General features: G+C 40.8%; 1 protein-coding gene across 1 annotated transcript in view; it reads left to right on the top strand.

Moving 5' to 3' along the window:
• The first annotated feature begins 203 nt into the window (after positions 1 to 203).
• RAP2A (RAP2A, member of RAS oncogene family) overlaps positions 204 to 12,283 on the top strand; it is a 31,808-nt gene continuing 19,728 nt past the window's right edge. The window contains exon 1 of the mRNA XM_081082510.1: positions 204 to 684. Within this exon, the coding sequence (XP_080938636.1) occupies positions 371 to 684 (314 nt within the window). The 5' untranslated portion in view covers positions 204 to 370. The remainder of the gene's footprint in view (positions 685 to 12,283) is intronic.

The following is a 12,283-nucleotide window of genomic DNA, read 5'->3' as shown; positions in this document are numbered from 1 at the left end:
TGGAGCGTGGGCTCGGGCGCGCGCTCCGGCGCCGGGGAAAGCGGCGGCGGCGGCGGCGGCCGGCGGAGAGCTGGGCGTGGAGGCGCGAGGGGCGGGGCGGGAGGACAGCACTGCGGGCCGGCGGCTCCGGCGGCTCCCACTCGCTGTGCGCTCTCAGTGCCCGCAGGCGCCTGCGGAGCCGCATTGCCGCTCGGCTCGGCCCATGCCCGCCGCCCCCTCCGCCGGCGCCCGGGGGGCTGCAGCGGCAGCGAGGCGGGAGCGGCCGCGTCAGGCGGCGGGGTGGGCCGCCGGGGCAGGGTCCAGGGACGCAGCGCGGCGGGCGTAGGTCTATGTCGCGGGCGGCGGCGGCGGCGACGGCCGCGGAGGGACGATGCGCGAGTACAAAGTGGTGGTGCTGGGCTCGGGCGGGGTCGGCAAATCCGCCCTGACCGTGCAGTTCGTGACCGGCACCTTCATCGAGAAATACGACCCCACCATCGAGGACTTCTACCGCAAGGAGATCGAGGTGGACTCGTCGCCGTCGGTGCTGGAGATCCTGGACACGGCGGGCACGGAGCAGTTCGCGTCCATGCGGGACCTGTACATCAAGAACGGCCAGGGCTTCATCCTCGTCTACAGCCTCGTCAACCAGCAGAGCTTCCAGGACATCAAGCCCATGCGGGACCAGATCATCCGCGTGAAGCGGTGAGCGGGCTCGGGGCGGGGGCGGGGGGCTTCGCGGGGCGGCCGGGCGGCCCCCGTCCCGGGGCCGGAGCGCCCTCTTCTTTCTCCCCGGTGCGCGGGGGTGGCCGTGGACGGATGGAGCGATCTAGGAAACTGTCTCTAGGGTCTTAGGCTTTTATGATATTTTTTTCCATGTTGCCAGCATCACTATCATCATCTTGAGTCTCACATTGGAGTGCTTTGTTTGTTTTCACACCTCCAATTTTGCATCCCGCGAACCCAACGGCGCAGCTCTTTGTCTCATGGATATTATTAGTAGCGCTTGGGCGGAAAGAACCCCAAAGGAAACAAAGTTTAAAACTTGCAGAGAGGCTTGAGGGGTGAGTTGGTTTGTGATGGGAGGAGGGCAGCTGTGCAAGGATAGTGGAGACATGTTCAGACTGAACGAAAACAAAAAAAAAATCTACCTTTGCAATATTGGACAGCAAACATGACACATACAGTGTTGCGTCCTGTAAAAAATGTCAAGTCGAGAGGAAAGAGACCTTGCTCATCTCATAAGCGATTGAATGGTGCCAAGACGTTTTAAAAATGAACTCTTCAATTAGGGTGAAACTTTAAAGACAGATTATCAGATTATTTGAAGACATCCTAACAGCGCAATGGGGTTGAGAGAATATTAGCATGTAGGAGCTCAAATATGCCGTTCACATTAAGGAAAACGGCTTAACTTTTTAAAAAATTTACCAGTAGCTACCTTACCCCTCTCCCCCTCAAAAAAAAAAAAAAAAAAAAAAAAGGAGGGGAAAAGAAGGCATTCCTGGAAACAAAACAGAAGTTTCTTCAAAGTTGTGACAAGTATATTATCTTTTTTTTTTCTGTTTTAAAAGTATATTATCTAATGTAAAGTTCATGCAGCTAAGGTCTTTCATAATATAAACTATGTATTTTGGAAATATGGCTGGTAGTTTCAATGGCTTAAAATGTTTGTTTTTGTCTTAAATTGACTGCATTTTTCCCTATTTCAAACATTAGAAGTGTAATAATATCTTAGTTCAAAGTTTTAGCAAATTTTTCTAATTACTGTTTAATTATATATTACTGTTTTGTCTGGGTCTTATAATTAGGTAATACTTGCTTATAATTTTGATATAGTATCTTTTTCCCCACATAATTCTGCCTATAACTTAAAATTAGGAGACATTTACAGAAAGATAGTTGTAGGTGTACAACCACATCACAAGTCAGTTTGAGTTTACTCAGTGAGAAAGAGCAAGGACCAAGTCACGCGTACTCAAGGGGTGCTCAAGAAATCATTATCAGCGGTGGGTTTTTTAAAAATGCTTTTATGGATTTTAGAGAGAGAGGAAGAGAGAAGGATGGGGTAGAGAAACATTGATGAGAAACATCAATCAGCTGCCTCCTGCACGCCCCCTACTGGGGATGAAACCCCCAGCCTGGAATCCAACTGGTGACTTGGTTCATGGGTCCGTGCTCAACCACTGAGCCACACTGCTGGGCACCAGCGGTGGATTTTTAATCCAACATATGGATCAAAGGGGAAATCCTCTCCCCAAGACCACCGTCCCCATTAACTCATTGATTATATACTGTAATACCTAAACTAAAATGTTGAATATTATTTCTTCGATTAAATTTCAAACTAGAATAAAGTAGATCTTTTCATGGCCTCTGCTGCTGTCCTAAAATATGAATCTGACAGCTTTTTACTTCTCCATTCTCATTTAACAATGTGTTTTATTTAACCCACTGTATCTAAAATACAGTATTATAATTTAGTTCTGGCCGGTGTTTCTAAGTGGTTAGAGCGTGGTTCGATTCCGGTCAAGGGCAAGTACCTGGGTTGGTTGCAGGTTCGAAATGGGCCCAGTCTGGGCACATATGAGAGGGAACCAATCCATATGTCTCTCCCTCCACCTCTCCCCCCGACTCTCTCTAAAAACCAATGAAAAAAATATTCTTGGGTGAGGATTAACAAAATAAATATATAAAATATCATTCAACATATAATCAATATTCAAAAATTGATGTATTTTACTTTCTTTTTCATACTAATTTTTCCTTTTTGTTTTTTTAAAATATATATTTTTTTATTTTAGAAGAAGGGAGAGGGATAGAAAGATAGAAACATCAGTGAGAGATAAATATTGATAGGCTGCCTCTTGCTCGCCTCCTACTGAAGTTTGAGCTCGCAACCCCAGCATGTACCCTGACCGGGAATTGAACTGTGACCTCCTGGTTCATGAGCCAGTGCTCAATCACTGAGCCATACAGGCTAAACCAGCCGTGGGCAAACTACTGCCCGCGGGCCGGATCCGGCCCTTTTGAAATGAATAAAACTATTGAAAAAAAAGACCGTACCCTTTTATGTAATGATGTTTACTTTGAATTCATATTAGTTCACACAAACACTCCATCCATGCTTTTGTTCCGGCCCTCCAGTCCAGTTTAAGAACCCATGGTGGCCCTCGAGTCAAAAAGTTTGCCCACTCCTGGGCTAAACCATACTAATTTTTCAATATCCAGTGTGTTACTTACATTGTGGAACATCCCAGTTCAGACCAGCCATGTCTTAAGTGCTCTAACAATAACTACATGTGGCTGCTGGCCACCATATTGGATAGTGCAGGTATAAGTGTATATATTTTGGACTTAATGAGATATATTTTAAAGTGTCCAACACAATACTTGAACAAAGAAATTGCTCCAAAATTCCAGTTGTTCTTTTATTAATAATAACTTTGTCACCTTTAAATTTTATCCTTAATATAAATGTAATATTATAGAAAATAAATTTGTGGTTGCATCTTTAATTTCTAGTGTAGACACGATGAGGCTAAAAAGCAGTTAAGATAAAAACAAGATTTTGTTGGTCCTAGTGAGCTGGTTTAGTGGATAGAGCGTCAGCCTGCATACCAAAGGGTCTCGGGTTCAATTCCAGTCAAGGGCACATACCTGGATTGCAGGCTCCTCCCCGGCCCAGGCCCTGGTTGGGGCTCATGCAGGAGGCAACCAACCTATGTACTTCTCTCACATTGATGTTTCTCTCTGTCTTTCCTTCTCTCTTCCACTCTTCCTAACAATCAATGTAAAAATATCCTCAGGTGAGGATTAGCACACACACACCCACAAAAGGTTTTGTTGGTGTTCTCTTAAAATACTTTTTCTTATTAAGGTCTAATGTTAAGGGGCAAAAGAATGAACATTTAACTTCAAGTCTAGTGCTAATGTATGGCCAAACAGTGGAAGAGAGCTTTTCAATTGTTATTGTATGGAAGGTTTTGCTTTAAAAAAAAAAAATGTGAAACAGGCCAGTACTCCTTTAAATATTTACAAGTGCACAGATATATACATATGTACACAATCGTTTTTCAAACCAAGTGGGCTAACTGAAAGTTACTATATAATTTATATGCTTTTTTTTTTAACTTTGGATGAGATCACACAAGGAAGAGTGATAGGGATACAGAAAATGTTTCAAGTGGAATAACACTAGAATTCTTTCTGATTTCATAACTGCTTTGCTCATTCCTCCCAGTGTAAGCCATGGTCCAGACTTGAAGTATCCTTGAACAAGGCATGTTATTCTTAGGATAAAGCCCAGGAATCCGCAGTGTGACCTTCCCAAGCATGCAGAGTGCGCTCTTGGCCTTCCTGCCTTTGCAGCCTTACCTCTTGCAACATTCCTCATCCCTTAGATGCCAACACCCAGACCTTCTTTCAGTCTTTTCAGAGTCTGTCTCTGAGCTTTTCTTCTAGTGGAAATCTTCTGCCTTTTGCAGAGTTAATTCCTAGACTTCCCCCTCAGGGAAGCTTTCCTCCTCCTCCTCAACTGAATAACTCCTTCCCATCTTCCCCCTCTAGATTAACTTCTTGCCTCACCCATCTCCCAGCCACAGGTACTTCAGACTTCAGTGGCAACCTGTACTTCCCTCTTTCTGAGGCACTCATAAAGCTTAGTTATTTGTGTGGTGATTTATATACTGTTGATCATTAAACTCTGATGTGGGCAGCACAGCTACTGGTACATAGAAACAATCAAGAAAAATATGTTGGAAAAAACTAGGGTTCAGAGAGGAACATATTTTTATTGTCCTTTGGCCTCAGTTTCCCCAAACATTTTCATTTTATAGATGGAGGAAATGGTTCTTTAAAGTTCATTTTGCAGATGAGGTAGGTGATCTTCCTTCAGCTCTAACATTCTGTGAGAGTTCTTATATCTAGTTAGGGCAACAGGATCAGAGGTAAAGTTTAATATGAACCATAAAAAATCCAGAGCACAGGCCAGCATTATGGCTCAGTGGTTGAGCGTCAACCCATGCATCGAAAGTTTGGTGGTTCTATTCCTGGTCAGGACACATGCCTGGGTTGGGAGCTCAATCCCTGATGAGGGGGTGTGCAGGAGGCAGCCAGTCGATGTTCTCTGTTATCAATGTTTCTACCTCTCTCCCCTCCCTCTCTCTCTCAGAAAAAAAAAAAATCAATAAAAATATGTTTTAAAAAAATCAGGAGCACATCCGTGGCTGGTGTGGCTCTGTTGGAGCATCATCCCGTGCACCTAAAGCTTGCCAATTTGATTCCTGATCAGGGCACATACCTAGGTTGCGGTTCAATCCCAGTCAGGGAGGCAACAGATCGATGTTTCTCTCTCTTTCCCTTCCCCTCTCTCTAAAGTCAGTAAAACATATCCTTGGGTGAGGATTAAAAAACTAAAAATCAGGAGCACAATATTAGTGGGAAAGGACATGGGAAATACATAGAATATGTTTGTTAGCTATTAATGAAATAGACCAGATTGGCTAAACCAGGAATTAATATAGAGGTGTGAGAGGAGGTAAGGCTTAAAAATGTGAAGTTACATGATAATAAGGTTGAAGACTTTGGACTTGATCTTAGAAGTCAAGGACCATTATCAAAATTATTATAGAAATAGTAACATGGTGGTGATATGATATATGGCTTAGTGGCAAAGAACAGTCAGGAGGAATAGTTGTAAAATATTGTAATATTCTATTGTTTCTACATGAAGTGTAAAGGTTCTGAATTAGCATGGTGTTTTTAGTAACAGAGAGAATGGATGGAATTAATGTTGTAAAGAATGAATTAAAGTGAATGGGAGAAAAAGAGGGAAAGGTCGCAAGTAACTGACATTTTGAAAATGAGTGAATAGAATTATGGCGGAATAGCTGGGGAAGATTATTTTAAGCTTTGGAGATAGTAATCATCCACATAGATCCACCTAATAAATAATTAGTATATTTGAGTAAAGCCTGAAACATCATTTATGTATGAATATAAAAGACTCAGGGTGAGCTGTGTAGTTCAGATTTGTAGAGTGCATGAAATCTATTGTGTAGAGTCTAGAGATAGAAATGAATGAATATGGCCAGAAATAGAAATTAGAAATGAATATAGCCAAGGATAGAACTTGAAAGTTGTAAGCTATATGGAGACTTCATACTTCGCAATAGGCTAGAAGGCATGGGGTGTTTTAAGATTGGGAAAAAGGCTGGAAAAAGGTGGTTGCTTTGCACTACCGAAAGTGAATAAGTTTCTGTGTTTTTTTTTATTAATATTTCTATATCATATAAGTGATTACTTTCAAATGACACAAGTGATTTCACTTTTGCTCTTCAAAATAAGAAGCCGTATAAAAACCTACTCTTAAAGTAGAGGCAGATTGCCAATTGCTACACATAAATCTTGACTGGTAACAGATTGGTGCTGTGAGCCAAAACCTGGGAACACATCAAATGATGTTTGTTTTAAGTAAGTGAACTTTCTGGAGTCTATCACCATTCCTTCCTCCAGAAACACCTCCTTGCCCAATTTGATATCTCCAGGAACCAAAATTGTAATAAAAATCTGGGCCTCCAAGGTACAGATCATAATAGCCATGAGTCACTTTTTACAACCCAATTTTTTTCTGAAAGGGAATGTTTTTTAAGTTCACTTTGCAGATGGAGTAGATGGTCTCCTTTCAGCTCTGACATTCTGTGAGTACTTCTATCTAGTTCGTTCACTGAGAGAAGAGGTAAAGTTTAACCAGTTAACTGCCACGCGTCCAAAATGGAAACGATCCCCACACGCCACGATATTTTGAATTTAATTTAATTTAAAAAATCAATTTGCAATGAATATTATAAAAATAAATATATTACTGGGAGAAACTAAGATAGCGGCATAGATAAACACCAGGAAATTGCTCCCTCCCACAACAACTTCAAAAAAAACAACATAAAGACAAAACGGACATCATCCAGAACTACAGGAAGGCTGGCTGAGTGGAAATTCTACAACTAGAAGGAAAGAAAAGCATGCTGAGAGCCAGAGGAGCTGCGGAAGTAAAGTGCAGAGGTACGGAGGCTCGTGCGCGCAGAAAGGGGCTGGCACCTGAGGGCGTGGCTGTCTTTTTGAATCGGGAGGGAGTCACAAGCTCCCGACTGCTCTGAACTCCGGTTCCGGGAAGTCTCTGGGGACCCAGGACTCATACAGGGAGAAACTGGACTGTCTGGCAGTGGGCAGAACTGGGAACTTGAGGTCGGCTTTCCCTCAGAGGTGCTTGCAGCAATTACCTGGACACTAGACGCGCGACTCCTTAGGGCAGGGCTAAGGATTTGCCATAGCTGCTTGCTCCGCCCTTTGGTTCCCTGAGACCCCGCCCCACCCAAGCTTCAGCAGAGGCTTTTGCATATGAATGCCCCGGCCTTTGCAACCTGAAAATTACCTAACTACAGCTGAGCCAGACAGACCCAGAACTTCCAAGAGAAGGCCCAAGGCCCCACAGCGGCTTGCATTGCTTCACAGCTGGGCCTCATCAGGGTACCTCCAAACTCCAAAAAAGGAAGGGGAATCTGCAGTTCTCTTCGTAGCTCCTGCTGTGTAACCTCAGGCAGAGGCTAAATTAGCACCTCCTTAGATCCAAGAGCCAGTGTACCCAGTGGTCAGAGGGGCACCATCCAGATATCAACCCCTCAGATCCATAAGGGACACACTCAGGGTGCAGACTCAGTGAGCACCAAAACCCCACTGAAGCAAGTCTTGCCCCAGAAGGGTGTCTTCAGCACAGAAGTTCTCCCACTGCAGACACAGCTGATTCTCACTGCCAGTTGGCCTGGAGGTCAATTCCTCCCAGTGATCCTACAACAATCAAGGCTTAACTACAACAAGACTGTGCACAAAACCCACAAGGGGGTGCACCAAGAGTGTCCACCTCAGGTAACTGGGGAGGCTGAGCCACTGGGCCCTACAGGACACCTAGCACACAAAACCACTCTACCAACACAGGGAAGCATAAAAAATGCGGAGACAAAGAAACAGTCACAAATGACAGAAATGGAGGAAAGCAAACGACTGGATATAGAGTTCAAAACCACGTTTATAAGGTTTTTCAAGAATTTTATGGAAACCACCGATAAATTTAGTGAGATCCTCGATAAATCTAGTGAGACTCTCGAGGATATGAAAAAGGACCAACTAGAAGTTAAGCATACACTGACTGAAATAAAGAATAATTTACAGAGATCCAACAGCAGACAAGAGGATCCCAAGAATCAAGTCAAAGATTTGAAATACAAAGAAACAAAAAAGACCCAACCAAAGAAGAAAAAAGAAAAGAGATTCCAAAAATATGAAGATAGTGTAAGGAGCCTCTGGGAAAACTTCAAGCGTACCAACATCAGAATTATAGGGGTACCAAGAAGGAGAGAGAGGGCAAGATATTGAAAACTTATTTGAAGAAATAATGACAGAAAACTTCCCCTTCCTGGTCAAAGAAATAGACTTTCAAGTCCAGGAAGCGCAGAGAACCCCAAACAAAAGGAACCCAAAGAGGACCACACCAAGACACATCATAATTAAAATGCCAAGAGCAAAAGACAAAGAGAGAATCTTAAAAGCAGCAAGAGAAAGACAGTCAGTTACCTATAAGGGAGTACCCATACGACTGTCAGCTGATTTATCAACAGAAACCATGCAAGCCAGAAGAGAGTGGCAAGAAATATTCAAAGTGATGAATGCCAAGAACCTACAACCAAGATTACTTTATCCAGCAAAGCTATCATTCAGAATAGAAGGTCAGATAAAGAGCTTCACAGATAAGAAAACGCTAAAGGAGTTCATCACCACCAAACCAGCATTATATGAAATGCTGAAAGGTATTCTTTAAGAAGAAGAAGAAAAAGGAATTCTTACCATTTGTCACAGCATGGATGGAACTGGAGAGCGGATAAATACCACAGGATCTCACTCATTTGTGGAATATAAGTAACAACATAAACTGATGAACAAGGACTGATCCAGAGACCGAGAGGCATTGATTGGACTGTCGGGCCTTGGAGGGAAGGTAGGAGAGGGTGGGGGTAAGGGGGAAAGACCAACCAAAGGACTTATATGCAAGCATATAGGCCTAACCAATGGACACAGACAACAGGAGGGGTGAGGGCATGAGTGGGGGGTGGGGGGGTAGAGGGTAATGTGAGGATAAGGACACATATGTAATATCTTAATCAATAAAAAACATATATATAAAATAAATAAATAAATAAATATATTACTCACAATTCGGTGTTCTTAAATATTTTCAGTTGGAAATCCTCATGAAAACTGATTTTAAAGTCGGTCTATAGACGCTTATGGCAGGCAAATGGTTAATATAAACCTTAAAAAACCAGCAGCCTGTGATCTGCAAGTCTTATCTAGTTAAGATTTGGTAATTATATTAATAAAGTCTATAATTAGGGGAATCATTATAATGACTTTTTAAAAAATATATTTTATTAATTTTTTACAGAGAGGAAGCGAGAGGGATAGAGGGTTAGAAACATCGATCAGCTGCCTCTTGCACACCTCCTACTGGGGATGTGCCCGCAACCAAGGTACATGCCCTTGGCTGGAATCGAACCCGGGACCTTTCAGTCCGCAGGCCGATGCTCTATCCACTGAGCCAAACCGGTTAGGGCCATTATAATGACTTTTTAAGGAGAGGGGACAAAAGTAATTTAAATAGCCTGCCAACCATTCTACTGCACACAGTCAAAAATATCACCTGTCTCTGCACATTGATAAATCCTCTGACAAGAACAAGTGAGGGATTTGAAAGGTGACGTGGCTGACCATTGAATGAGAAATATTCAGGCCACTAAGCAAGTTGGGTAATGTTGACTTTCTCGCTCTCTTTTAGGAAAAAGTTGGATAATTACTTAACAGATGGAGGAACTGATAAAATGTTTCTAGAGGATACAACCAATGGAAGTGCCAACAAAGTTGGAAAATGTTTCATTTGAGTAATTTAATTTCTATACGCTATTTTCTGTGAAATTACATATGGCACATAAAAATGCATACATTATACTTTCATACACATTTCTAAGCAGCCATCTTTAAAACCATGTTTACCATACTTAATATAAGGTGTGTTTTTTTCAAGGATAATTTATTTTTACACAGTTCTTCTCTTAGCCATTGTCTTCAGAACCTAAGTCCCTGGGGAAGGATGTGTGATTCTACACTTAGGGTTTCCTTTGCTTCTGTTTCAATTTTGCCCTATTATCTGTTTCTCTCCATCTGTTCTGACCTACTGTGTGTGTTTGTTTTTGTGATTGTATGTTCTTACGTTTTTTTGGCCTATTATATAACAAGAGTTGTAAATTCTTTAAATTATTTTTGGAAAAATATTTGAGTGTGTATATGAGTAGACTTTTAAATGAGCTTAAACTGATGGACACAGAATAGTAGCAAAAGTAAAAATTAAAGATAGTATTCCTGTGGGAAATATATCATGAAATTTTAGTGGTGTGCAGAGATATGCCATATATATTTGCCTTTTTATTTACTTGTTACTTTGACAGTTGTGGTTCATTATATTAAAAATTATTCTCAGCCTGACAGGGAAAAGTTTCTTAAACATACATTTATGCTTTATCAGGTCAAACTGAGTCTTTCAGTAGAATAGTATCAATAAATGTTAATGCTATAATTTTAGACATCTGCATTTTAATAAAAGGTATAAGTAAAATATAAATATATTGGTAAAGTTTAAGTTTATAAAATACTTAAAAATAGCTAACCTTTAGTTACTACGATTTTAACATGATATATACCGAACATAATATTTGAATAAATGTAACTTGAGACTTCTAAAAGATTGAAACCTTTTTTAAAATATCAGACCTAATACAATAGCCCAGTTATTTTCCCTTTTATTCTTGTAGGAAAACTCTAATACACCTACATTACCCTGACTTTTAATATATTTCAGTTAAATTAAGCGTCACTGCTATGAAATAATATTTTTTTAAGCCTGTGAGTCAAAGTAAGGCTACTGGGTATCTGAATCAAATACCAATAGCATACTATATTGAAGTCATGGTTTGGGAAGTCCAGAAACAAAGCAACAATTGGAATCGAACCTGGGACCTCTGGTCCGCTGTCTGACGCTCTATCCACTGAGCCAAACCAGCTAGGGCTAAAGTGTAACTTTTGAGAAAGTATTTATTACTGTTTGTTGTGCATGTTAGAAATATAAGGACATACTTCTGTAATTTTGTTTGTTCTGATAAGGCAGGATAGGGCTCTTGTTCAGACTAGTATGTGATTGCAGGGATTCTCTAGTACTGCAACAGGTTGCTGAGGGGGTTTTGGAAACTGATGTTTTGAAGCGGTTTGCTGCATCTGTCCAGGAAAATATATTGATTCAGCTCTCCCTATAAGGCAGTAAAACTAGATGAAGATAACTATACTTACATATGTATTAAAATCAATTAGTAAAATCACCCAAGAGAAACATTGTAAACCTTTACTTAAAACATTTAGTATTACTTCTCATGCTTTCCTAGGAGTATCCCCTTAAAAATTAATAATTCAAATGTGGAAATCCTACATTATATTAATAATTCAGTACATATTAGTATTTTCTTCTTTACTAGGTATCTTTGCAACTCTCCAAATATGAAATCTTAGAGTGTTTTTCTGTTTTTGCATGGAGAGTTTTGTTCTAAATTCATCCTACTCTTAACTTAGTTCTCCAGTGACCATGACAAATACTATATATATAATAATTGCTGTAATTCAGTGTTTTATTTAATTGTGCATATTGGTCTAATCTCATCGTTGAAGACAGTTAAGCGTTACTGTCATTAAAGCTGAGCTCCAGTACATATTATATAGTTAGGGTAAAGTTAACGTCATCTGTCTCTCAATTTCCTCATCAGTAATATAATGTAATAAACAATGAGGTACTGAATGTAAAGTGTTTCTTTACATAGGAGTTCTAAAATATCAGTAAAAAATGTTTCACCAAAATTTAGATAAATAGGATTAAAGTCCAGGCATTTATTTGACTTTATAAAACAATGTACTACCTCATGATTTCTTAGGAATGAGACTCAGTTGCCTTCTCATATCCAGATAAATTATATAGCTAATCTAGTATTTCAATTCCATTTTTTCCTTTGCTTTCTCCTCTTTATCTGAAATGATAGTAGAGTATGTTAGAGAACCTAGGGCACAGACGCTGATTGCTTTGAGTCTTTCTCTTGCCCTGGAGACTGTTGGCTTTAAATGATGGCAGTATGTTTTTGTGGCTCACAGAAAATGGTGA

Source organism: Myotis nattereri (genome assembly GCF_964212035.1).
Source record: "Myotis nattereri genome assembly, chromosome: 2".
In the NCBI taxonomy this organism is placed as follows: domain Eukaryota; kingdom Metazoa; phylum Chordata; class Mammalia; order Chiroptera; family Vespertilionidae; genus Myotis; species Myotis nattereri.
This window is presented reverse-complemented; position numbering and strand designations above follow the sequence as displayed.